The sequence below is a fragment of the Anopheles moucheti genome, chromosome 3 (assembly GCF_943734755.1).
Source record: "Anopheles moucheti chromosome 3, idAnoMoucSN_F20_07, whole genome shotgun sequence".
NCBI classification, from domain to species: domain Eukaryota; kingdom Metazoa; phylum Arthropoda; class Insecta; order Diptera; family Culicidae; genus Anopheles; species Anopheles moucheti.
The window spans coordinates 632585-660366 of record NC_069141.1 but is presented as its reverse complement, the minus strand read 5'-3'; the positions used below and the strand labels follow the sequence as shown (position 1 = coordinate 660366).

Below are 27782 nucleotides of genomic sequence, written 5' to 3'. Positions count from 1 at the left end.
ACAACTCCATCGCAACAGCACGCATGGTCCAGGAAGAAGGAAACGCCAGCCAGTTTTGGCAGCTCGTAAAATAACACTTCGCATGTACGCCCGCGTTTCGGTTGAAGTTCTCTTCCGCCTGGTGCAAGCTTTTTCTGAAAGGTTCGTCCCGAAAGCCCACCGTTCGATGATCCGATTGCCCATTAACGGTTTCAGCGAAGTTTTACCGCGTGTTGGCGCTTTATTTTGTATTCATAACGGTAAGCCAACGACCTCAGCGGTGTACTACCAAAGAGCGTCCGAAAAGGGATGCCTCAGCTAAAATGCACACGCTTATGGCCAGGTGCTGGTCGAATGGTTCGCTTCGTTCGATCGTTGTTTTGTTTTATGTTTCGAGATCTGCGAACCGATGGGGGCAATCATCAGTATGCGAGCATGGTGCGGGTTTATCGATTGCAAACGCGAGTCACAAATGGCGGCAATAAATCGTCGAACCTGAAGCATACTTCATTATTCAATCCGTGGGTTAAGAGCTATCCGCCAAAATTCGAACACTGTGATTGTAAAGTGCTCGAAAAGGTTAAATATTTTGCACGTTTAATGGGAACTTATTAATGAAATATTAATACAAGTTTTCATTTTTACTCCTAGTCTTCTAACTGTTTTCTTTGCATAATTACGATCTGCAACGCATTATGTTCGTCGGATAAAGTTAGTGAAGCAGTCTTTACGTTCGTCACATCATGATGATCGTAATGATTGATCCTTACTATTTGCAAACGTTTCCAACTAAACCAATTTTCCCCTTTTTTCTCTTGTATCTCGTTGCAGGTAAGAGTGAAAGCACCCCTAATCAGATGAAGAAACTTCTCCCGGGTATCCGCGTAAGTGCGAATCGGTTTTTCTGTTTTAGTCTACTAAACGCTTCAAAACGGTGCCAATCCGTGCGCAATCTGCTCCATGTAAAGAAGGCCGTTCCGTTGGCCCACTTTCAATGTGGTGTGTACCTGGAGTGGCCGTGTCGCTCGCCAGCGGCCACAGCCCACTATCACGATCCCGAAACGGACCTCTCCAGCTTCAATCTAGCGCGTACAGCAGCAGTTTCACCCGTTGTTTTCCATGCGCCACTTAAATGTCATTATCAGGGTGCGGCAAAATGTCAACGTGCTATGGCAAGTTAAGGCGAAAAGAAAACCAGAGCGCACGTTCACAATTCAAAGTTGCCAGACCTAATCAAAAACCTGCAACCTTTAAGCACACCTTCCAGACGACAGGGAGGTAAAGAACGGCGAGTCTCTCTTACATGGTATACGCTGAGAAGTGAAAACATGCCTTCCCTGCATCGATGGAACGGTATCGCACGGTAATGAAAAAACCTGTCTCCATGCTATATGCCCTTTTCCTGGCCGTGGCCTATGCCCGTGTCCGGATGTTGTCCGGAGCCAGTTTCATCCTAGAGTTGTTCGACTTTTTTTGTTTCTATTACCTTCGATATATCGAATAGGAGAGACGAAGGGATTTATCATACACACAACATTCTCCCACGTGGAGGGCGCGTAAATCAAATGAAAACAAAAGCTAAACTACATTACCTTTCACTTTATGTTGGCACATGGTCTGGAAACGGGATTGGGATATCGATTTTTCCCCTTGTCGGCTTTCCCGGGAGAAGAACGAACATAGGCGTAATGGAGTTTGTTTTATGCCGACGCCATGAACAACCGTTGGAGAATCTGTACTGTCTGGTTTAGCCGTTTTTCTCGCATTGCTGTTACTTATTAATGTATTTATATTTTCAAACGCCATCTCAGCGGTTTGCGTTACCTGTAATGCGTCTGCCTGATGCACTACCAGCGACACCGACATTTGAAAGCATCATACCTTCATACCATATCCTCCGTATCTTGCAACAAGGGGGCAGAGTTTTTTTACCGTAAAGGAAATTTGTTGTCGGACAACTGTTTTTTTTTTTAAATTTCATTAGTGGTCAAATCACAAAAGCGTTTCTATCGACGATCGATCAATCGACGGTGTCATTTGATTTGATCACTTTCATTGCGTTTCTTTATGTTACAAAAAATACTTAGCAAATAAAGAAACACATTTTGTCGTAAACTGGATTCGCGTACAACGAGACTAATTGAACGTTATAGTTTGCGATTAGTGATGCACAAATTGAATTGTTGTCATTGCATCATAAGATCATATTTTCTACAGGAATTGAACCAGTGTCTCAAGAAATGAGCGCATTAAATTAAGATTAGCACTTGCTTCTCGGACACAACCAAGTCTGAATTGTCGCTATAAATTGCAATTTAAACGTAATTAAAAATAGCTCTTAAGCCTTGGTAAAGGTCAAGCTCATTAAGGCGTCTTCATTTAAAAGCACAGGGTCCCTTGGCCGTCATTCTAGTGATCGTGAGTAATATTTTGTGCTGTGAATATCGATTTGTTCCATTTGGGTTTAGGGCGCAAAGAGGCACCCGACTAATCGTGCGTCCACCGTAGAACAGAATTTATCTATTAACCGTTTTCATTTACCATTCCAACTTGCCACCTTTTCGAACCGTTGCCTGTAACAGCGGCTAGTTGGGTTTCCCTTCGCTTGAAGCGCAGCGAGGGCTGATCGACCTAACGGAGGACATCCGCTCTCGGACGTGTAGGGAACACCACACGATCACTAAACGGTTTGCAAACAAACCGATGTTGGGGCAATAGGAAGCACCAAGCACCCTACATCGTTCGGAAGAAAGCGGTTTGACACGATCATTAAAAGGTTTTACCGCTCAAGCTCCCTTTGATTCACGATTCACTCCCAACCGTAGCTATGTGGCTGGAAAAACGGGGCGAAGTTCCAGTTTGTGGTTGTTTGCGTGTGGGATCGATTTGATTAAGCACAGTGTGGCTTGGTAAAAGCGTCCATATCAAGTATATGATGGTGTAAAGCCTATACCAGCTGGTGTCTGGTAGAACCGGCAGCAAGGGCGTGCCAAAGCCGATCATAAATTCAACATTTGGTGCATGAAATCACGAAACCTCGGACAGCACTTCAAAACTTCGTCGACTTCAAACAGTATCTTGGGTTTGCACACACCGAGATTCCAACTTCGGCTGCAAATGTCAACGGCTGGGGTGGTGCAGCTGATCTTTAAAGTGTGCTTCACGACTACAATTACGTGTAATTATTTAGTGTGCCCTTCTCTTCTCGCTTTGTTAGCGTCAAATATACTCTATTCTGGGAAGTCACCTTCCTCCCAGATCAAACCAAAAAGTAAACTGGGGAGTGTGCACCGGCTTGTGCTGAGCTGCTAGTGTTTGCGAATTTTTGCACATTCAGCAACACCTTGTTCGCGGCTGACAATAAAACCCTTCTACTACATCGAAGTGACATGGCTCGGATCTGTTCGACGCAACAACATCGGCATTCTATTTGGCTCGATCGTGACTGGGATTTCATTCAACCTCATCTCATCGCTACCATCCACCGGTTTGGAGGTGTAGATGAGCTCGCACAAACCACAATCTTCACGTGTAGGAAGTGAACTACTCTTCCATCGCGAAATTATACCTCTTACGATTCGAAGCAACCCATCCCACGGCCACTGATGAATCGTGACGAGCTTAGGGCGTAGAGGCAAAGGCTCATAAATTCTATTACCAGTGACGTGTATGTAGTAACACACAAGAATTCTATTGCGATACAACGAATTGTGTAGATTTGTTTGCTTTTTGTCCCTGTCTTTCTTATCTAGACTGGAACTTACAGTATTGATAAGAGTCCTACAACTGTTGTCATGTCAAAGGGATGATTTATGTACGTTTTATTTGCTATAAATAGAATCTCTCTTACTCTCTCATTCTTCCATTGGATGATGTGCTTGATTCGACGATAGATTAGATTGAATTAGATTAGATGAAAACTTGAAATTTTGTTCTAATATTTTCTACAAGAGGGGTTTGTTTTTGAAAAAAAAAAACTGTGCAAAGGTCTTTTTGAAAATGTACAATTCCATGCGTAATGAAGTTAACGAAACATTATCGTCCAAATCTCAATAGTATTTTAAGTGATGTTTTACTGTCGTATAAATTATTCCTCCTTTTTTCCTTCGTTACTTTCATTTCCATGAAGCGTTTGCGGAACACCGTTTGGCTGTTGTTGATCAAAATTACATAAAAATAACATTTATTCAATCGTCCATTCTGGGTTGCAAGCAAGTGGGTTAAACAGACGGCACCAACAAAGTTGGAAGGTAAGAAACAAAGTAAAACAAATCAGCAAACAACCATCCCATCTTTTACCGCCACCTCCGCCAGTCTGTGTTAAACGATCCGCTAATAAAACTATTCTACCAAGCGATTCCGAAATGAAAAATCCACCCACCCAAAACCATCCACGCCTGGATTGGTGGAAAACTCCACGTCTTTCGAGATCGAACGATCGATCGTATCGGCAGCACACCCCGGTAGCCACAATGGTTTGCAAGAAAAAATTCGAATCGAGTGAAGAAACAACAGTTTTCCACCTGACGGCGTACGGCTTCTATGAATCTCGGGGTTGGGTCGCGGTTCAGCGAGAAACACAACGGTTGCTGTTGCTGTATACGGTATGCTAAACAGAGCACCGGGTTGCCGTCGGGCGGACGTGGGGCCTCATTGCGGTGTTTGTTTTTCTTACGCGATACGGTCCCACACTGGCCGGCGTTTCATCCACACCGAATTCACTTTCCTCAGCGTGATGGCACGGGTTAGGAAAGGCCTCCAGTGGTCGTACCGGGCGGATGTGTTCACCTCGGTTCGGCGGCTGATTCACTCGAATGGAACAGCGCGAGCGCGAATGATTGATTGCTCTTTGACGCAACACTCGGACCCATTCTTTTGGGACTGTATCGTGTGGTTAGACAATATTGCAAGTGCAACAGATGCTTTTCACCTTATTTTTAAGCGATGTAAAGTGCCTTTCGATAATACAAGACAAACCACTCGATCACTAATCAAATAATCCGGCCTATCATGTAGCATGCGGTTGAGAATATTTACAGGCAGGCTCACGCAATTACGGTGTACATTGGAAATAATTTCTCTCATACACATTAAAGGACAAATGGAAGTCCCAGCTCATATGTAGAAGCACTTTTACTGTTTGTAATCAAATATCCATTTTTCCTTGCACAAAAAGCATCTCTAAATACTGCTCCTAATGATGGGCTGATGTGCCATCTTTCTGGGCTTGATTGCATAAAATTGCCCTTTATAGCAACTTTCTCTTTCGTCTTTCTTTCTTGTCGCATCAGATGCCCTCTACCTGCCTACCTTTATTTTTGTAGCTTTTTTTAAAAACACCCACATCATTTCTTCTATGGCATAATTTTGCCTTCACACGCGTGCTCCGAACGAATTATAGAAAAGAAAAACTGTTACCCATTAAATTTACTGATGATGTTCACCCCGCTCACCGAGCGTACCTACGCGCGAGATAAAAGAAAAGATCACATTAGAAATTAGCATATTTTTTGCTGTGCTGCTGTATGTGTGCATCGCTGCCTCAACACTACGGCATACGGCAAATGAAAAGTACTATTATGTATGTGGAGTGTAGAAAATTACTCCCGACACAGAGTGCAGTGTTTCACAAGGCCGTCCGCGTTCACTTCAATTTCGTTCACACCTTGCACTCGAGGAGACATATTATCCAATTAAATCGCTCATATATATCTGCAATCATGCAGACTGCAGAGAAACTCCATCTTATCCAACGCACGTTTTTATCCCTGTTTTACCGAATCGATTTCGCTTTTATTCGCACGTGAGGTGAGGTTATTTTAGCAAGCCTTTTGTCTACTTATCAAAAATTTCAATCTGATCTGGCTGATCATAGCTGTTTGCATAATTAGCAACGGGTAAAACGGAGCGATGATAAATCACATTGCACATCGTCACAAACTATTAAAAAAAACAAGCACCCACAGTGTAATTTCACTCACCACTACACCACTAATTGCCGAAAATTTGCAATATCAAATGCTCAAACAATGTTTTCAATGGGCTTTTAAATTTGCAGCACAACACCACTCATCCAAGTACATTGGAATCGAATCGAACACGACCATAACACCATCTCGCTATGCAGGTGCGTGCCTGCCATGTGCACCCTTGTAAAGGAACATGAATTGGATCGAAATTGCGAGTGCGCCAAAAAAATGCTATCGAAAAAGTGATGGTTTCACACCAATTTGTTGGCTGGTGGTGAGCCAATCTTATCAACAACTTTTTTGTTTCTGGTTTTTCCCAACACGCGCTACATTTTTCATGCGATCCAATGGAAATAGAGTGTGTCGTATGTTGGTGGAAGGTGTACACGAAGATGCGCGTTTCACAATGAGTTTCGATTTGATCTTAAAGTCGAGTAATTAAATGATTATGATTGCACGATCCTTTCAGGGTATGATATGTGTGGTGCTAGTGGGGACAATTATGATAATTAAAACATATGCCGTCAGAAAACCTTAAACTGAACCAGAGTAGCCTTAAGGGTTTTAAGAATTTGACTTTTGTTATTTAATATTGCAAGAGCAAGTGAACGAATTGAAAAATGACTGAAACTTAGGGCTCAGAGAAGAAAATTGAGTGTTTTATAATTTGGCACGGATGCCAGTAGACAGCAGATGAGAATCGAATCAAAATCGACCGTGTACCGACTCGCATCGCCAGAGCCTCAGTTCTTCCTACGGCGTAATGGTTTGTTCGTGTTAATTAATCATTCGTATGCACCTAATAAAAAGGTCTGCGTTATTGGTACCATACATTGTCCTATCAAAACGGCAACCTGATTCCCCAAAAGATTTTGAGACGCTTGTATCAACATCTAGGACCAACTCATCCACTGATTGTTTATTGAGTGTGTTTCGTAAATTAAACTGTGCTTGTAGGTAGTGTACTAATTCAAGTTGAGTCAATTCAATTATGAAACTGCTTCAAATCATTTTAAACCTATTATGCTTACTATACGATGTAAGTTTCGATTGTCTGTTAAGCGAGAAAATCTCGATAGACTGTTAAGTTACCCATCCTTCGTTCGAACGCGGAAATGAAACAAAACTGCACAATAATGATTCAATCACGGAAGCGAAGTTCCAAATTTTGGTGAATAATCGCAAAGAAACCCACTAATACTAACGCATCATCATAACGAATCGTTCATGTTTTGAGTAGCAGCACTCCCTTCATAGTGAAGTGGGGGTTTTCGCGTTAAGCACCCAGAACGAGCTCAGGTCACTTAAAACAGTTTTCTCAAGTAATTGATCTACTACGCGAACGACAAGTTTCCGAAATCGTCGAGCACGCGGACTTCACAGCTCATGTTCCATTGGCCCCAAAACGAACGACAGCACGTCGGGGCTATGATCGCTGCCAGTGTACACAGTGTACACCAGTAATTGCGCTTTGGCAATTGCACACACCACAAAGCTTTTCGGGGGATGAAAAGTACTCCCTACGACAGGGACGAGACAATTTGTGTGTTACGCCAACGGTGACGACGATTTGCTGTCAACTGGTACAGAATAATCAAACCACCTGGGGTTTGTCCTACTTGGCGGGTATTGTAGACAGAGAAAATGGTTAAATTAGTTACCAAGTAACAGCCAAGATCTTATGAGTGGTTTGAAGATTAGTTTTCTGGAAACAGGTAGTTGTGTTTATCCCTTTTCGTTGGCAGCTTCCATGTTGAAATTGTACGTGTGTCGCTATTTGATTAACCTCCATTGCCAACTGGGTTAGGAAAGTGAGGAACGAATCGATTTTTATCAAAGTAATTGTTCGACCTTGATCGTGCATAAATGGGACGTGATAGTATCATCCCCCGGAAGACAGAAGCACGATTAAGGGGGGCTATTGATGATTTCCTACCAATGGTACACAGGTAATACAGCAAAAGGGATCTAATTCATTGTGTTTCTTCTTCTGAAGGACCGTGGGAGAAGACGGTACATTGGGATCAACGCTTAACCTCTTGTAACTTCACCTCTCTTTTCTCAACAATGCCTATATTTGCTAGAATAAACAAGCAATCTACAAGGCAACAAAAATATGTGCAGAGTTTCATCTGAAATTTAAACCCATTTTTTATGAACGGATGTGGTTGGCTGTGAAAAAGTAGGTCAAATGACCTTCCCTTCTAAGAAGGTTTTTTGTGTTACTCTACGACGCCCATCTAACTTCCAAGAACCGGTAGTGATCGAAACAACCCGAGTGAATCATACCATGACAGAGGTGATTCATCGTGTGAATCATCAGAAATAACTGTTAAACAAAAATAAAATGTGATTGGAATGGTGTACCATCCTTGCTTGAACTGAATAAGATAAAAGTTTAACAATTGTATAGAATCAACAGAATTTTAAATTCCATTGAGTTTTCCACGCGCTCCGAACGCAATACTCGTTGATTATTTAACTACGATCAATGTGTGTCGTCATGCCCAAACGATTGAAAATATGCAAAGTTTGCTGTTTGCCAAACCGGTGTGGGAGCAGCAGGTGAACGGTGTTAGCATTCATAATTTATGTTCACACACAGGCGTGATGTGTGGTAATTCGCACAAGGAATCGTTTGAATTTGTGTGTGCATATTTATCGTTTCGGTTTTGTAAGCAGATGCCGGAGGAATTTCTTTCCACTATACCAGGCTGCAAGTCGTTGCACTTTAGCGAAATGACGGGAAACGAAATGTTTTGCGATTACTCATCCACATTTTAGCACATATTTATAGTTAAGCATATTTTACGAGAGTGTCCCAGGTTACGCTACTGCTGACGTAGTTGATTGGGCGTGTGGCTGAAGTAACACAGAAATTGCGTTCTGATAAGCAAAGAGAACAACAGTTGCGCACACTCTTCCTTCCGCTTATGGTACAGGAACACGAGTTGGTTTGGAGCACGTACAGAGATGATAAAACGTGGAACAGATAAACCAATACTGTGACTTTCCCGAGAGTGGTTAAAGTCCGTCTAGTTAATTATATTTAGTAAACCATCGGTTAATTTTATTTCGTACTTCTTAAGCCGAGGTAGTTATAATTATTAGTTAATTATGGCGGAATTCTCTGATGCAGGATGTCCCTAAGATCTCTTAAGTATTCTAATACAATGTAGATTTTGGATGATCAGTTGTTTTCAGTAAATGTTGAATTTTTCTCCAGACTTCGTATAGCTCCGTCTATTTGATAAACGCGCCTGAATTATACATTTTATCAATACATCAACACAAACCAGAGGAAAAGCTGTACTCAGTAACCATTACTCATAACCACGATGCATCTCGTTGACCTACAATCGCGATCAATAAATGACAGGCCCACAGAATAGCTAACCGAAAAAATATCCTCCAAAATCTCACCAAAGCCGATTTACCGGATGGGATGGATGATGCCAAAACAAATGGAACCGACTGATGTCTATGTCTATTGTGCTTGGCAGCATTGCTCGATTGTCGGATTCAAGTAGCACGGTCGATGAACAGTGAGCCACTCTGAAAGGTGAATGAGCCGTGCTAAATTTCACGAGTATATTTATCCGAAAGCAGTACTTAGCAATTCCGTTGTACGCTTGTTGTGTGGATAAATGCGGGAATGTTTAACCCACTTCCATCCAGGAGAAATGACGGACTTGCCGTCAGCCTGATGAGTCGACCATCAGCGAAAACCAACCGTCGACAGATCGAGAATATCGAGAATCCAGACAATGTTGCGTACGTTTTCCTACAACTATGATTAATTTCCACATGCAGACCGAACCAATGGAGCATTGAATAGGGTGCAGTGAAAGAAAAACAACGCCCGCGAAAGAAAGCCAGCAATCAATCAAACGGTTTTTCATTCATCGATTTACGCACCGGAAGAAAAGTAGTATTGAGAAGTCAAGGAACCACCAACGGCCGCCTTTTCCACCACGTTTGGTACGTTTGCATACGAGTAGAGTACTTAGCGCTAACGATGGATAATCACACAAATGAAACTTTTTCCAGCTTCAAGTTTGAGTGAAAATTGTTTTTCCTTAGTACAACGGTTCCAAAATACAGCCACGATGTGTACACGTACAGCCACGAACACATGGAGTGTAGGTCTCGGCCTGATTTGGATACTGTATGTTACGCGTTTTGCTCTGTTAGGTAGAAAGAACAATTCTATTGTTCGCTTGTTCCTTGTTTTGAATTTCATTTTACTGTTACACTTTCTTGTATTTTGTGTTTTCCTGTAAACTGTTTTGTATACATTTTTCAACATATAATTGTTTCGTTTTTTTATCGAATGTTATCCCGAAGCGATATGTAGCTTTACATATTTTCTTTTGCTTTTTATTTTATCTTCATTGACCTCCTGACATATACCTGAATTATTCTTCAACTTGAACTTTCTCCTGCCATCTTGTGGAACTATTTTTACCCTTAAGCATATTGCGGTAATGTAGAATGGACGAAAAGTAAAGCATGATCCTCAATACATCGCTCGGATGCGTTCATTTTCATTCGTTGGGAAATGTGCAACTCGAACTCTTTTGGTAGGGTGGTCATCAATCCGTGTAATAATTATAGCGCTTGAACTGGGAGAAAATATTCATAATAACTCACAAAAATCACTTAGTTCAGACTCTCAATGCAACAGGCGGATTTTGAAAGATGGCATTGAGTAAAGGGCGGCATCTACCGATGCGAATCTCCAGCATGATGGATCTGAAAATTTTTCTTTCAAATATCTTGTCCGCCCCTTTGAATGAACGAAACGTTCGGTGGCTATGTTGTCTTATAAAATTCTGCAAAATAAAACACCAAAAACCTCATTCCACACCATCGAATTGCATGCATTTGTAGGTTAATTGCGATGTCAGGGTGCAAAATCCGTTACAGATTTTGGGCCGTAAAAGAAGCGACCGTACGGAACGTTGTTGCGCGCGGGTTTCGGTCATCACCGAGGCCCATTGTAAGACTGTTACACCCACCTGGAGGAGGAACATTGCTGGGTGAAAATTATGTATGCCATCACCAGCTTCTTTTACGTTTGTACTAACCCCAAACCCAGCCTACTGCTGTCTGCATGTCAGTTCCGCAATCCATCATCACGCTGTGTGTGGCACACGTCTCCACATCATATCGGAACAGTGTCTGGTGTGACGGCTCGTTACAAATCGTTACAACCTTGCCTTACGCAATCACACAGTCCAAAGCACAAAACTGTCCACTGTTATCTGTCGTTCATCTGTGGTCTCATCTTCGGGCATCGTGCGGAAATGTGAAATGTGAAACACCACTACCTGGGTATGGCGGTATAAACCAAGTTAAGACGACCTGGCTGTCTCACTGTGACGTGGTTTCCGTTTTCCAAGTGCCATAAAAAGCAGATTTATGGTTGGGTCAGCTCACTGAGGAAACGTTCAATGTTTTTGCATCTTCCTGCAATGAACACCATAATCTTATAACATGTTTGAAGTGATGCATTCAAAAGAAGGCGTCGAACAAGGTTGATACCTGCAATGAGATCTAGTTTTAATGATTGATTTCTATTTTTTAATGAACTTAACAAGAGAAAAGTTCCACATATGGTATATTCTTATTACATTACCGTCTAATTTTTATTATTCTGATTAGGCAGAACATGCTATGAGGAACGACTTCAAACCAGATTTAATGAATGAGCTTCGGTAAATTAGCATGAACGCTAGAATCCGTAGACATCATGGTCAAGTGTAGGGACCATGTCCCATGGTACGCCACATTTTCTTTTCTTACATTATTTTTATTCTCTTAAGACTAGCAGATTAAACGATTTAGTGGACTTGCATGAAGGGAATACAAGGGATAATTATCATCGCTTATGCAGCTTCAAAGCTCAGAAAAATCTGTCCAAAATCAAATATTGGCATACTGCGCCCTTCGAATATCCATCAATGAGACACCCTTTAAGCGACGATCTTGTTGAAAAGGGTTTATCGTCGAAGCACGTTTCCCACGTTTGCCAGTGTGTGTATTATAGAGAAAATGCATTTGCATACCATTTGTCTGGTCACATGCATGGTGCAAGGGCAATTATCTAATCGACACATGCCGACAGTGGTTATCGTTGCCTAGCGGAACCGATAATGCAACCGGCATATTGCAACACGCTAGACATACATACTAAGTGCAGGATTTGTGCTTTGTTTTGTGTCCTACCGCACGTACTACTCTCTGAAGGTACGTCGTGGTGTGACATAGATGGATCATCGATCAACATTAGCGCTTAGACTGACAGTGACTGGTTGGAATCGACGTTGACCACCGTTCACGCCTCAAAGGTCTCAGCGTGGAATGCACGATACATTGCTCAGATGCACTTGTTCAAATAGTGAATGGTGCACATGGCACGAACGAAGTGAAATCATTATTATAATTTTTGCATAATTAACCTCAAGAAATTAATGTTGTATAATATCAAAAGTATACCAACATTGTTGAGAAACCTTATTGTATAATCTTTTCCAACTTCTCAACCGCTAAATAATAAAACCACTAATGCAGAAAGATAGCAACAACAAGTACCGTAATCCCTTTAATTGGTAATTTAAATAAAGCACTTTAAATTCTCTTTTCCGTTGCTCCATTCAAGCCCTTCGATAAAACGCAACCGCTATCGTTAGGTAAGCGGGATTATTTGTTTTATAGCTACCCATAACTAGACTAAAATAATGCATACACCCACGCATACACACGCACTCTACTAACTTATGCTAAACCTTCTGCGTCATGAAGCATAACGCAAAGCTCAGTATGCGCAATTCAAGACGTGCACATATCTTGCCGCGGTGAAGCCAACGTGAACGATAGAATTTTGTAGCTCTTTTGTTTCGAAAACGATGCCTCACACGTCGGTGAACAAACTTTCGCTAAATGTGTATCAGTTGACAAAGAAAAAAAGTATCAAAACAGCAAAACGTAGCAAAATGGACTAATCAAACGTAAATAGTTGGGCTACTATCGACGGAAGATCGCACTTTCGCCTAGGGTGCAATCAGTGGGAGGATCGATTTGGCACATACGCGCACCCCTATTGCACTATGATTTATGCGCCCTGATGCAACCAACACCCCTTCCATGTAGTGTCAATGGATGAACGCTACTGTTGCCTCCGTCCCAGGTCCCATAGCACTGGAAGGCAAATCGACGGTCCACGACGATAATTATTCCTCGCGCAACATTTGCACCAATTTGACGTAAAGCCAAATTTCATGTGCTATTTGTTGGCTGCGTTTTGCACAGCTCTCGGCGATCGATCTCAATTTCGTATTGATGTAGGGGCTGTGTAAAATGTTGCACCCGTCGGCGTCAAAGCGTGGTCTGCGGCTTGTCGTGGGTTTTTACGAACGGCAAATAGTACCATCATTGGGTGATTAGGGACTGGTGTTTCGCGCCTCTCTGTCGTTTCTGTTGTAGCGAAAGATACTTACAAATTCGCACCTAGGCAGCCGAAGGGGAGTCAATGTAGCCAAAACGGCGGTAAGCCAAATAGCCCATCAAGCTTAATGCCGTGTTTTATTGGGGCAAGTGTGGTTCATTACGAAATTGTGTCTATTTTACCAGATTATTGTCGTGATTGTTTTATGTAAGGCACAAAGATGTGTAAAAAATTTCTTAAGGAATACAAGTTTTTATTTTCACTTTCAATTTTAGCTTTTTCTTCCGCCTTTGTTATTCTTTCTCGTGAGCTTCTCGTCACACATAATTGACGCGTTTACTAGAGAATTGGGATAAAAGTGAGCTCAGAATTGATCGATGTGCCATACTTGAAAATATTCAATATTGTTTCCATTATCTTACACTGAGTTGATCGGTGTCATAAAAACTATTCTATAAAAAATTCAAACAAGTCAAGGAAATCTGATGTTCGTTAAAATAAAGAGTACTTCACGTTTTAAAAGAAATCCAACTTTTCATACTCAATTCATATTGAAATATTTCTAATTATCCATTCAATCATGCTACTGAGCACATTCCACAGAACCCGTTCCGTGGATGCCTTCCAATTCAGCGGAACCAGTCTTTTAGCGACTTGAAAAGGGCACGACAATTTTCACTCATTTCCGCTTTTCCTGATGGGGTGGTTTTTTCCGCTACACCTTTAGACTAGCGGTGTAACCTCTAGTTACTTGATACCGGATCGCACGCCTAATGAAGGGCTAAAACGATCCAGAGCGATCGAAGCTGGGCAGTGTTTACTCGCTCGAACTGCGGATGTAATTGGCATTCAACCGTATGTGTGGTTGTGAAAAAAGAAAGGGGAAAACTGGTCCACGTCGGTCACGATAGTTCGTTACAAAAGAGTCTCCGAAAGAAACCAAAGCTTAGCGGATTCTGTGTGTCAACAAAGGAATGTCCAACACTGTAGCGAAAAGAATACCTGTCCCGGAAACCTCTATTATATGGGAGGACAACTTCCGTGGCTAGGGAATTTTCCTCTCTGTTCCTTCATTCCAATGTGAGTTCTTCCGTGTAGCGCATTGATCTGATTAATATTAGCTTTCTTTCATATAGATAAACTGTATTTAATTCATTCAAAGATACATACACTTCCTATTCTGGTAGACTAATGAATATGATGTTGTTATTACACTATTTCCACAGAGGGTCGCGTTGAGGTGTCCCGTGAAGGCAAATACCTGTCGACACTATCCGGTGCTAAGGTCCTCGGTGAGCTAGCCATCCTCTATCACTGCCAACGAACGGCCACTATTACAGCTGCCACCGACTGCAAACTCTGGGCTATCGAGCGACAATGCTTCCAGACGATCATGATGCGAACCGGCCTGATACGGCAGGCCGAGTACTCCGACTTCCTCAAGAGGTAAGTTTCCCAAAAATATTTCCCCGCGCATCACGCAGTTCATTGTAAGCAATACCTTAAGTTCCTTAGGTGTCACATCCGTCAAATTCACCTCTGCATTTTTTTAAACTGGGATTTTTAAAGTAACGGAAGCAAGTGATCGATTTGTCACGATCGATCATCATTCAGTTCCGACTCATGGACGGTACCGTTTGATCGTTTGATCGGTCGGTTAGTTTTTGTCGTGGGAAACTCGTGGAAGGCCGCTGAGAGACCCTGTACGCGCTTTACTGATGGTTTTGTAACTAGTAATTTTTGCAGTAAATTACATACATTATTGGAAACACATGATTCATGCGATTGAATCCGTTTTTGCCAGGGATATTCAATCCTGGGAACTGTTTTAGAGCCATTTTGTTTGTGCAGTCAATATGCTTGTCTGGAACGGTGCCATATGATGTAAGCACAATCATATCACTTGTCCATTAAATGTTCAATGATCTCCTACTGAAACAAAACCTCAATACATCTTCCAACCATATCACACTAATGTGGATAGAAAGAAAACCTGATTTCACGTTGGCCACCATCGACCTTCGATGTTTCATTTTCGAAAATAACGAGTTCTATGCTTTACGATTAAAAGTCACCCCACAACTTATTTCGTAGTGTGATTCCATTCACTTTTTTTGTTGTCGCAACCAACCCCAATGCCGGTGTTAAATCAGGGTTTTGCAAGTGGCTGACTCCGCGATCAGCATTACGTTTCCTGCCGGTTGATCGTTGAAGTCACTCTCTCTAGATACTCGCACGTTGACTAATATTGGCCACGCGGTACCCCGCTACGTTGTGCGATTTGGAGTACCAGTGCCGGATGTTTATCCAGTGCCGGATGATGACGTTTAAGTTATTGCAATCAGTCTTTTGACTGGGCATTAGATAGTTTTAGCTTTTGGGTAGGAAGAAATGTCTACGCCTCATGAGCGTAGTGCGATAAATGGTTCCCAAAACATCCACTCTTCGATGTTCAATCGATTTTGATTGAAAAGTACACACATTTTGAACTTTAAAAACCAACAGCCAATAAATATTACCCTGTCCAGTGCGATACGCGTGGAGCACATTATGCATAACATGCAACATGTTTTTAACCTCTTTCACAAGGAAGTACCACGAGGTCAACAGTGCGTTGCGTAAACGTAATTTAGGAATATGTCATACCGTTGATTAACGAGCGCCCATGATCGATCGGTGAAAGGATCACGTGAGAAGGGTTTCCATCTTTTATTCACCGCGGAACGCGACGGGCTGCTAGTTTGATGGCCAAGTTATTACCCACGTTACAGCATGTGTTTTTAATTGTACGTCGGAAGCGTACTGCCATAAAGGTATGCTATTGTTCGATGTACAGCCATAAAGATGAAGCTTATTGTTTTGCCTACTTTTTTTACTTAAGACACAAGAAAGGAGCACAAGCGCAAGGATCACTGGCGACAGACACACCTTCATGTGTATCGGTGACATAAACTGAAACCTGTTTCCCTGACATAATATAATACTCTGCAGGATGCGATCAAGACACCCAGTTCGTGCATGATTTTCGAAAAGCAAAAAAACAATAACCGATCGATTTGCTCCACATTTTGGGGGTAGAGAAAGTTGTTTCTCCTACAATTGCAAACAGGGGCTGCGGTGGTGCGATGATGATGGATTTACGCGCCGATCACCGATCATATGTTGGGGGTTCCCGCTTTCGCTACTTCCATTACGCCATCGGACAGGATCAGTGGAGCGAGTGCTGTCTGGCACCTTGTTCCATACCACACGAACAAAATGGTCATGGAATGGATGTGCAAGGAAAACAGAAAACGAAAGCATTCCCCGGGGGCATATCAGGGAACGGATTTGTCCATCATTACGTACGTTGTTTCATTCATGCGCTATTTTTGACAGTGTTGTTAGGAGGAATGAGCACGTTTTTACACCTCACCGGCTTAATCATGCACAATCGCTGGCAAAATGAATGTGTTAGTCGGAAGCATTTAGCCCACAGCATTCGGTTCATTGTGGACAAATTTGAATTGATCAACTACTGTGCGATGTGATCAAAATGTAATGGAGATATTCTCTCTTCCTATGGGTCGTTTGACACTGAACAGTGTGTCGGTGAGGTGAAATAAAATCATAAATATTATACACGTGAAAAATCATGATGTTTGAGCCTAGTTGAAAGTATACAAGTGACACATATTACATAATTTATATGGAAAAATTGATGCTTCAAACTTCGTCTGGGTTGTCGAACAGGTCGTGTCCTAAAGCAATGATAAATAAAATGGCTGCCTGGCTGCCTCAAGGGTTTTTTTAAGATGAAAAAATGGATTTTACCTCAAACATCCACAATATTATCCAGATGCCAGAACCTTACCATTTTCAGCGAAAATCATACTTTCTAGATTCACCTTATACTTTTCCAAGTTTAATGTGTACAATAAAAATACTCTCTGAGGGCACAACTTTGTAATCATTCATTTCTTTCTGATCAAGTCTTTGTTCCCACCAAAATTGTTTCCCTTTGTGGTGAGGAGAGGTGTCGTTTTTTGATAACTTCATCATACTTCTAGCGAAACCAATTGCGATTCTTTCGCGGCACAAACTGTGAATAGAAAGATTGAAGAACAGAACGCTGGTGCTAAAACTGGTGCTAAATTCAATCAATTCTCTACCATTTACTTGCCTTGCCATCTTACCAAGCACGTTTGGCACGCGAATTAGCGGGGGTTTAAGGAGTTTCGTCTTCTTTCTTAGTTTATACCATGCGAGTTGTCCAAGAACAACGGCGCCCGTCACGTTCGCCACCGTTTGTTTGGCGTTCTATTACCGTTTAATTTGTTTCTTTTGCTACCTTGGATGTGGGAAGGCCAATGCGGGTGTTAAGCTGTTAGTCGGTAGTAGAAAATGTAGTTTCTGTTTTCTACCACTACAGTGATGGTGGTACTAGTGCAAAAGAAATCTATTTGCGAACGATACGGCCCGCTTAGAAGCGTGTGAAAAATCTCATTCATTCATCCCGCTGCTCTTTGTAATTAACGCATTATTTCGCTATTTTATTTTGTCGCTACCTGGTTTTCTTGCTTCTCCAGTGGTGCGGGAGGGTATGGCCTTCGTGTTAGGTGGCTTCGTTTCGCTGTATCATTCGTGCACCAAGCGTTTCAAGACGGATTGATTAGTTAGTAGATTTTCTAGCGTTTCTCATTACAACGGCAATAATGCTGCCACGGTTTCATCTCATAATTCCTTTCCTGATAGCTGAGAAAATGTTCTTTGATAAAGCGCCTACCTAAGGTGTATGCATGCGATGTGCTATGGGGGTTCGCACTTTATTTAATAGTGTTTGTTGCTCCCATCGCTCTTATGCAGTCGCTGTACTTGTTTTTTGATGCATCGAAATCATGTATGATCCAGCCGATCGTCACATAATGCAATTAATGTTGTTGTGTGTGGTGCAGATGACATAATTTACTTAATAATATAAACGACTGTTTCGTGACGGTAGACAGATTTCGTAAAATGGCCTTAAATGATTTAAAATGCTGGAACCGACGCTACAACGTACATGCAATTCGTCCTACGATGGTTATATGCAGTTTGCATATTTTAAATGCTCCGTAACGAACAGTTAAGCGTTTTATTTCACCTTTCCATTACGATCTCAGACAAAGAAATCATCCGCACTTCCGTTAAGCTCACTGAACATCCAACTGAAGAAGGCAAGAGCACATACCGTCCGTTTATCGTGCATCGATAATAACACTGTTCGCAACTTGTGGCACCGTGACCTAAAAAATCATTCCTCATAAAAGCAGCAACCGAAGCAACTTCGCCATCGAAGGTAAATTTAAAGCTCGGGTAACACAATACCAAACCAAAAACCCTTGCCGCTACTACATTAGCTCAAAAGCAATGTGACATGCATAATCAAATCAACGTTGGCCCTCATCGCCAATATCCAAGTGTTTATGACACCCGCACGGTGTGTACTTCGTCCAACAACAAAAAATCCCCCAATGCATCATCCTATTACAGATGGTGGCATCAACCTCAGCTGTGGTCACGGTTTAGGACATTACCCTTGACTGACCAATAGTTAGCGAGATGCCCAACTGCTCACACTTTTTCCTCATCCGCCTGATCATGGCCATGAACGTATACAACTGATGGCAAACACTATACCAAACTGGACCTAATGCGCATTATTCCGTACATACGCGGCAACCTTAGTGATATGCCACTAAAACCACGAACCAACCCGTCTATTGTTTGCTAGGCCCGGGCTAACCACACTAGCGGAGTATACTTTTTGCGTTGCTAATGGGTCCATTTGGACGTCGGGTCGACAACAGGTCGGAGACTTTGTGTACATGGTAGATGTACTTTACGTGCCAACACATTCAGCAAACAATGGCTGTTATTACCCTTCGGTGAAGTTCTTGCACACAAATTGCACGGTTTCACAATGATATATCCTCGTTACTGCAGATATTACCGGCTTTGTACTAAAAGATATTGGCTATTTACAATTTGTTCTTTCATTTTGTTTAAAGTGTACCGATCTTCAAGAACCTCCCAGAGGATACGCTCTGCAAGATATCCGATGTGCTGGAAGAGTGTTACTACCAAAAAGGTGATTACATCATACGCCAGGGTGCTCGTGGTGACACTTTCTTCATCATCTCCAAGGGTCAGGTGCGCGTAACGATACGTCAACCGGACACGCAGGAGGAAAAGTTTATCCGCACTCTTGGGAAGGGTGATTTCTTCGGCGAAAAGGCTCTGCAAGGGTAGGTATTACACGCAGAAAGTTAATAGTAACTAAATCGACTAACTGAAACATATCTTTGAATGAACAGGGATGATCTACGCACCGCAAACATAATCTGTGACTCGCCGGAAGGAGTAACCTGTTTGGTGATCGACCGGGACACTTTCAATCAGCTGATCTCGAATTTGGATGAAATCCGAAACCGTTACAACGATGAAGGAGTTAGCGAGCGTAAGAAGTATGTACCTTTAATATCTCATTTCGATTTGATGTAGTGCGCTAATCGTCGTACATTCATTTTAGAATTTACGAAGAATTCCGGGATGTGAAGCTGTCGGATCTGCGTGTCATCTCCACGCTCGGAGTCGGTGGCTTTGGACGTGTGGAACTGGTTCAGCTTGCCCAAGATAAATCACGATCGTTCGCACTGAAGCAAATGAAGAAGGCACAGATAGTCGAGACGCGCCAACAGCAGCACATTATGTCAGAGAAGGAAATTATGAGCGAGGCAAATTGTGACTTCATCGTGAAGCTGTACAAAACGTTCAAGGATCGAAAGTACCTGTACATGCTAATGGAGAGCTGTCTCGGTGGTGAACTGTGGACTATTTTGCGCGATCGTGGGCACTTTGATGACGGTACTACGCGCTTCTATACGGCCTGTGTGGTTGAGGCATTTGATTATCTGCACTCTCGTAACATTATTTATCGCGATCTGAAACCAGAGAATCTGCTCCTTGACGTGTCGGGGTACGTGAAGCTGGTTGATTTCGGATTCGCGAAGAAGTTACAGTCAGGTAGGGAGGCTTGTTTAAGTTATTCACTGAAAGCCAATGTAAGAACGAGCAGTGATTAAAATCTGATTGTTGTACTTCTATTTAGGTCGGAAAACATGGACATTCTGTGGTACACCTGAGTATGTTGCACCGGAAGTTATTCTCAACCGAGGACATGACATTAGTGCTGACTACTGGTCACTTGGAGTGCTCATGTTCGAGCTTTTGACCGGTAAGCATATTTGCCTCTTTTTCTTCATTGTTTGTGGTGTCCTTTCAAATGTACTGACGGGATTTCTTTTGCCCAATAGGTACACCACCGTTCACCGGTGCAGACCCGATGCGCACATACAACATCATCCTGAAGGGTATCGATGCAATCGAGTTCCCGCGCAACATCACCCGCAATGCCAGTGCACTCATTAAGAAACTATGTCGAGACAATCCGACCGAACGTCTCGGGTACCAACGAGGTGGCATCAGTGAAATCCAAAAGCACAAGTAAATACGACACAATGCAGCAATGAAAAAAGTTCTGATCTTAAAACTCATTTCCCGTTTGTCTTTTCGCACAGGTGGTTTGACGGCTTCTACTGGGAAGGATTGCGGAATCGTTCCCTACCTCCACCAATCTTGCCGAAGGTGCAAAGCGTCGTCGATACCGCCAACTTCGACGACTATCCGGCTGATCCCGACGGTCCACCACCGGACGATCTGTCCGGTTGGGATGATGATTTCTAAGCTCCCCAAATTTCATTTCTTAAAATCTTACGCGCTATAACCTCCTAAAGTGTTGCTTTTGGTCCCGAAGTGCAATGAACCGTATTCTCGCACGTGTGTGTGGTTTTGTTCGTTCGAGGGAATTTTGAGTGTTTTAAGGCCGATGTTTATTTGAATGTGGGTTGAATGAATGTGCGCTGGGTTTTCGGTCATTTAACGGGACGTATGTTTTCAAACATAATTGTTGTAGCTTTTATAAATAATTATTTTTACAAATTTTATCATTTTATCCACTACCCAACAAGAGAAAGAAGAGCAAATGTATTTTTTTATTGGGCAGAAAAGCAAATATGAAACCTAGAGACATGCGAAAATAAATATTTGAATGACAAGTAGAGAATTGAGAACAGCATCGTCCATGTCATGTAGATGAAGAGACTACGTCTTTGGTGGTCCATATCTTTCATTCGCGTAAAAATTGCGTTTATGAAGTCGTCTATCGTCTACAGGCAATTGTTTTACATGCCCACTAGCTAACAAATTTTGTTCTTAAGCACGGCTAACCTACATATCCGGCAGGACTCTCCTTTGGTCACATTTTAAAATGATTGTAATGATTCGTTGATAGTGCAAGCAGCACTTTATTAGCATGTCCAGGTTTACCAACGGTAGGATGGTTCGTTCGAAATGAGTGTATGTTGTTAATGTTGTGCAATCGAGATTCTGTAAAATATACACATTAAACGTCTGTACATAAAATGCGCGATAAAATCCATGTATAGATGCATAGTAGCACAGTTATTGGTTTGCGATTTAACGTTCACGATCATAGCAAAAGTGACGTAGTGATCGCTTCTGTTTGGTCTGTAGTTTAACTGTTTTAAAATAGGAATGCGTTGTAGAATAATCATGCAAACTAGTTTTCTTTCAGCAGCTGATTAAAAAGCCGTTCGTTCTGAGAGACAATAAATTCGTAATCCATGTATTCTGGGAATAGTATCCTTTAACCCTTTTAACCATTAAAAAAGAAAATAGTTATGTATAGAGAGAAACCAAGGGTCAATTAAACAATTTCTAAGCTTGGCAGTTTCATCAAATGTAAAAAGGCTACTGCTGGACTACACTTGCGGTTCCGAATCGCACTTTTGAACACAAGCTTTGCGTATTCCTTAAGGTAGCGATAATCGCTCGAGTGTAAACCATTATCTTCTGAACATGTATGGATTAGGACATTAGGATTGTTTTAATGCATTTGAAATGTTTTGAAAGAATGGGCCTAGAAGAATTCAGTTTGAAATCTGTTTTGTTTAATTTTGTCATCCACGCGGTCATTTATGACTAGCACGCACAGATTTTGCATCGCAACATTGACATATCAACTGTGGTAATTTTCCGCTAAAGGATCGTCTTCCATATGGTATCTTCAGGATAACGCCATTTTCTAATTGTTCTTTAGTGGATAAAAACAGTATGACTTAGTGCTCTCATCTTGCCTTATTTTACATAGGTTTGGATAGTTCTACTTACAAAAGGTAGGTCTGAAAGTCTAGGTTAGAGAGCTAATATTTAGATCGCTGCAGAATTTGCAATGTGAGCGGTAGAGCTGTCACCAGTAGCTGTCAACATTAGCTTTATGTGGCCACAATAGCGAAATCTATTTTATTTCTCAGAAGCTTGTGTTTTCTTGCCGAATACGCTTCGATTAGAACTGCTGATTCACGTAAAGTAAATGATATATCGTTACTACTTTACTTTATTCCTCATTACTGAACCACATTTCAAGCCAGCAAGATGAGTAAGCGGATGAACTTTTTGCGCTCGATCATCGATGCCTCATCAAGCAGTTCGGTTGATGGATCGAACGATAACTCAGCGAATCGCGATAGTGGATATAGAACGGGGCAATCGTCCCTGGAAGATCAGCATACCCCGCAGCTACCAGCAGTTGGCTTAGGACGCGGCCGTGCCCTTGCACTTGCCGCTCTTCTGGAACCACCGAAACCCACCGATGGAAGTTTGCCTTTGGTTTCAGCCATGCCAAATTTGGCCATCGGAGGCCGTGGACGATTTTTACAGAAGCTGTTGAACAAAAAGCTACCGTCTGATGAACCGGGTCTAAGCAAAACTTCGGAATCCGGTGGAGTTTCATGTAGTTCGTCTGAGGTAGGTTCGGGTGCTATGCAGGAAACATTGAATAAGTTCGCTCGAGCAGCACCCCTGCAAGTCTCAGAGAAGGTGGACACGTTTGTACTGCGCGAAGAGCAAGAGCCAAAAGAGTATGTCAGGCGTACCGGAACGAGTGGGACACAAGTGCAAATTATGACCAACTTTATGGAGCTGAAATGTGAAGAAAATCGAGGAGTGTTTCTTTACACGGTCGATTTTGAACCGAACATTGACTCGAAACGGGCGCGTCAACAATGTGTGGACAGTCATCGAAATATCTTCGGCAAGGCGTACACATTCGACGGACGTATACTGTTGCTTCCGAAGGCACTGCCTCAGGAGAAAACAGTAATGACGACAAAAACTCCAACGGATGAAACGCCTGTGAAGATGATGGTGATATTCCGAGTGAAGCAAAAAATGCACCAAAACGTAATGATATATAACAAAATATTCCGGCGCATCATGCACATTCTGCAGCTGTCCGAAATGGGACGCAAGCACTATGATCCCACGCAGTCACGCATCGTCCCTCAACACAAACTGGAAATTTGGCCGGGATTCGTAACGGCGGTAGACGAGTACGACGGAGGCTTGATGTTAAATCTCGACGTCACGCATCGTGTTTTGATGCAAACGACGGTGTACACACACATCAAAACAATCGCACAGTGCCGAGACGCACAGTTTCAGGACAACGTGTTGAAGTCACTGCTCGGATCGGTCGTTCTAACGCGTTACAATAAGAAAACGTACCGAATCGATGACATTTTGTTTGATTTGAACCCACTGTGCACTTTCCGTTATGGTGATTGCGACATCACGTATGTTGAGTACTATAAAAAACAATATGGAATTGAGATCAAAGACCATCAGCAGCCACTGCTGTTAAATCGCTCAGAACGGAAGGTTTCAAACAGCGAAAAACCGCTCGAAATATCGTTGTGTTTAGTGCCAGAACTGTGCTACCTAACCGGATTAACCGATGAAATGCGCAAAGATTATAAGGTACGCTTAGCCATTGCTGCTACTAAAAAAGAGATGATAACCCTTTTGCTTTGTTTTGCCATTACAGGTAATGCGTGATATTGCCACCTACACCCGCATCACCCCGAACCAACGCATGCTGGCGATGCAAAAATTTTGCGAGAATGTCAACAAAAACGACGCAGCACGCAATCTGCTGGCTTCCTGGGGATTAGAATTGCAGACAACCACGCGACCAATAATGGGACGCCAGCTGCAGGTGGAAAACATCACGTCTGGCGGTGGAACTGTAGGTAGTGCCGGTCCCAACGTAGACTTTACTCGTCAAGTTACCAACAATCCAATGCTAGAGATAGTCCACATCCGGCAGTGGATGCTTATGTATACGCAGCGTGATGAACGGTCCGCCACGATGTTTATGGATTGCGTAAAGCGTACTAGCAAATTGCTCGGAATGGAAATTGTTCAACCTCAGATCGAAGTGCTGCCGCAGGACGCAACGCAACTCTACATTCAGGCACTGCGGACACATATGCGTCACGGAACGCAGATTGTGGTAATAATATGCCCAACGTCGCGCGACGATCGATATGCAGCAATCAAGCGTGTGCTCTGCACGGAGGTACCGATTCCATCCCAAGTCATAAACGCACGCACACTCGCCAATGATAAGCGCAATCGATCGATCGTGCTAAAGATTTTGCTGCAGATGAATTGTAAACTTGGCGGTACGCTCTGGAGCGTCAATATACCTTTGAAGGATACGATGATTTGTGGCATTGACAGCTATCACGAGGGTACGAAACGCACGAACTCAGTATCCGCGTTTGTCGGTTCACTGGATTCCTCCTTCACACACTGGTACTCGCGGGCCACGATTCAAGAACGCAAAGAAGAACTGCTGAACGGGATGTGCGTTTCGCTCGAGAAGACGCTGCAGGCCTACCGACGTCGCAATTGTACGCTCCCGCAGAAGATAATAATTTTTCGCGATGGCGTGAGTGATGCGATGATGGATGTCTCCGAGCAGTACGAGATTCCTCAACTGGAAGCCGCTTGTAAGAAGCTTTCGCCGGATTACGCGCCAAAGTTCACCTTCATTGTGGTACAGAAGCGTGTTATAACGCGTTTGTTTAGTATGGCTGGAGGAGGCCCCGACGGGCTCGCAAATGCACCGCCCGGAAGTGTGCTTGACCACACAGTAACGCGGCGACACAAATACGATTACTATCTTGTCGCACAAAACGTACAAATGGGAACTGTTACTCCGACTCATTACATTGTGCTGCGAGACGATTCACAGTTTTCTCCCGATGTGCTGCAACGGCTGAGCCACAAGATGTGCTATATGTACTATAACTGGCCCGGAACCATTCGCGTTCCCGCCTGCTGTCAGGTAATTTATACACCAGCTGAAGTATCAATAAACCGTGGAAACCACGTCGCTTCAATTGTTCTTTATCCCTTTCCTTTCTTTCACAGTACGCACATAAACTGGCTTATCTCGTTGGACAATCGGTGAAGCGAATGCCCGCTGAATCATTGAACGACAAACTGTTCTACCTTTAGATCTTCTCCAATGGGATACGCTGCGGTACTTCCACGTGGGACTCATGAACATAACCAAATATGAGGTAAACATGAGCATAACCTTAATCTGTTGGTTTTTTGATACACTTAACTTTTTTTTACGTACAAAATTAGCGATTATCTTTATATGTTTATGATATTTTGATACTCTATATTTTTTACTGATTTACTTTTTTGTTCAGAATAATGCAAATAGCAAATAGAGGCTGAACTTATTTACACTGAAGTACAAAAGAACATTAAACATTCAATTAAACAATTGCTGAAATGTTCGAAAAATTATTAGAATTCATAACAATGAAAGGTTGATGAAAATCCATGATTATTGTTCTATCATCAATACGTTTGAAATAAAAGTTATGTTCGATTGAATTTATTGCTAAGGTTAAAGTAAGGATCTTATTTTCAGACTAATTTATAAGCCCTAAATGAATAAATTCGATAGGTTCCGAAGTGATATCATTTGGTCCGATGATTAAATGCACACATGTGTAGTTATAGAGTCTTAGCACTGAATAAGATCGCCGAATGAGCGTTTAAAGAATAGAATTATTTAAATGACACTGCCTGTTTCTAAAACAGCAAATCGAACAATGATCAGCGTAACACGAATATCTTTACATAATGCTATTAGAGAGTTAGAACAAATTTAAAATTGTTGAGCAAATTTTATTTTTCAAAATTAAAATTTCTATATTCAAAAATCACTCGTCTATTAAATTCTATACTAATAATTAAGTAAATAATAAAGTGAACTGCAACTGGATGAACGATACGTTGATAGTGTATTCATAGTAAGGAAAATGATGAATTTTGCTAGTGATATCAAGTGCCAAACGATTTTTCGTTAAATATTACGTACATTGGGTACAATCCTGGCTAGGTAAAAAAAAAAATAAATCAATCAATAATATATGTGATATCTTAAAATTCATACAGAGAGACTCATATGTAGTATATTTTACCTTGACGCAAGGAAGCTTATAGCCACAATGATTTTAAAAATATCACAGTACGGCTTCGAAAAATCGATGACGTAAAGCATGCCCATTTTCATTACAATACTTTACAACCCATTTCAATTTTCCTTGCCATTAGCGTAGGACATCTTGCTTGTACCAAGAACAAAACGCCGTATTTTCCAGGAAGAGCAACGGCGCAATAACATTTACGGACGCTTGGAATCACATGAGTGGATGTCTCTGTAGCGAGAGGACGGGCGCGTGGTTACGGTGGCTCTCTCGCGGCAAGCATAACCTACCCGAATGCATACGCCCGTGGGATGCCTTTGCAGCCTGTGAACGGCAATCGATACACGCGGTACAATCTCAACCTCCACTCAAACGAGAGCCTCAGCATGCGCGCCGGCGTATGTTGGGCCCTGTTTACTACGTTCGTTCCCATTCCACGGTTCGATCGTTCCGTGCTCCTTGTTCCTCATGGACATCCCACAGGGTATCCTGCTAGCTCGCTCTTTTATTACGTCTCTAAAATGATACTCCATTTGCAAGTGTCAGCGCTCTGAAGCATAGTTGAATGTGTCTGTGTGTGTTAAAGGGATTTAGGACAGGGCAGGGTCAGTCTGCTGCTACGTTCTCCACCCATCAACTCCCCTCTGCATCACCCGGGTGGTCCTGCCGGCCTTGGCGCCTGGTAGCGAAAACGGATATGACGCGGTTCCGCTAGTCGGTATCTAGGACAATTTGTTTATAAATAGACTAGCGTACTAATCGATACATGCTGGTCCGATAATTGGCCACTGCAGTGACCCACGCCGTAGTCATCCAAATTAAATCCGAGAACATCTTGCAATTCTAGACTGGGGATGAGATTTTCATGTTTTGGAATGTTTACTTAGGCCAGCCGTCGCCTTCCCTCTTCGCTGACGTCTTCCAATC

The 27782-nt window shown here is 42.4% G+C and overlaps 2 protein-coding genes across 6 annotated transcripts in view; both read left to right on the top strand.

Annotated features, from left to right (window-relative positions):
* LOC128304957 (cGMP-dependent protein kinase, isozyme 2 forms cD4/T1/T3A/T3B) overlaps positions 1–22360 on the top strand; it is a 93280-nt gene extending 70920 nt beyond the window's left edge. For 3 of the 4 annotated variants that reach the window (XM_053042208.1, XM_053042211.1, XM_053042207.1), the window contains 7 exons: positions 14625–14844; positions 19428–19664; positions 19734–19883; positions 19949–20442; positions 20528–20653; positions 20733–20922; positions 20997–22360. In XM_053042208.1, the coding sequence (XP_052898168.1) occupies positions 14625–14844; positions 19428–19664; positions 19734–19883; positions 19949–20442; positions 20528–20653; positions 20733–20922; positions 20997–21162 (1583 nt within the window). In that variant the 3' untranslated portion in view covers positions 21163–22360. Of the gene's footprint in view, positions 1–6549; positions 6561–14622; positions 14845–19427; positions 19665–19733; positions 19884–19948; positions 20443–20527; positions 20654–20732; positions 20923–20996 lie in introns of all 4 variants that reach the window. The other variant, XM_053042210.1, reaches the window with a different exon arrangement.
* A 202-nt stretch (positions 22361–22562) lies between these two features.
* On the top strand, positions 22563–26712 carry LOC128305609 (protein argonaute-3). Of its 2 annotated transcripts, none has more exons than XM_053043139.1 (4): positions 22563–22673; positions 22929–24315; positions 24383–25690; positions 25777–26712. In XM_053043139.1, the coding sequence occupies exons 2-4, from the start codon at positions 22933–22935 to the stop codon at positions 25861–25863; spliced, it is 2778 nt and encodes a 925-aa protein (XP_052899099.1). In that variant the 5' UTR covers positions 22563–22673; positions 22929–22932; the 3' UTR covers positions 25864–26712. The 2 variants fall into 2 exon arrangements, with proteins under 2 accessions (XP_052899099.1, XP_052899100.1); XM_053043140.1 differs by lacking the exon at positions 22563–22673 and adding an exon at positions 22845–22866.
* Positions 26713–27782: the final 1070 nt, after the last annotated feature.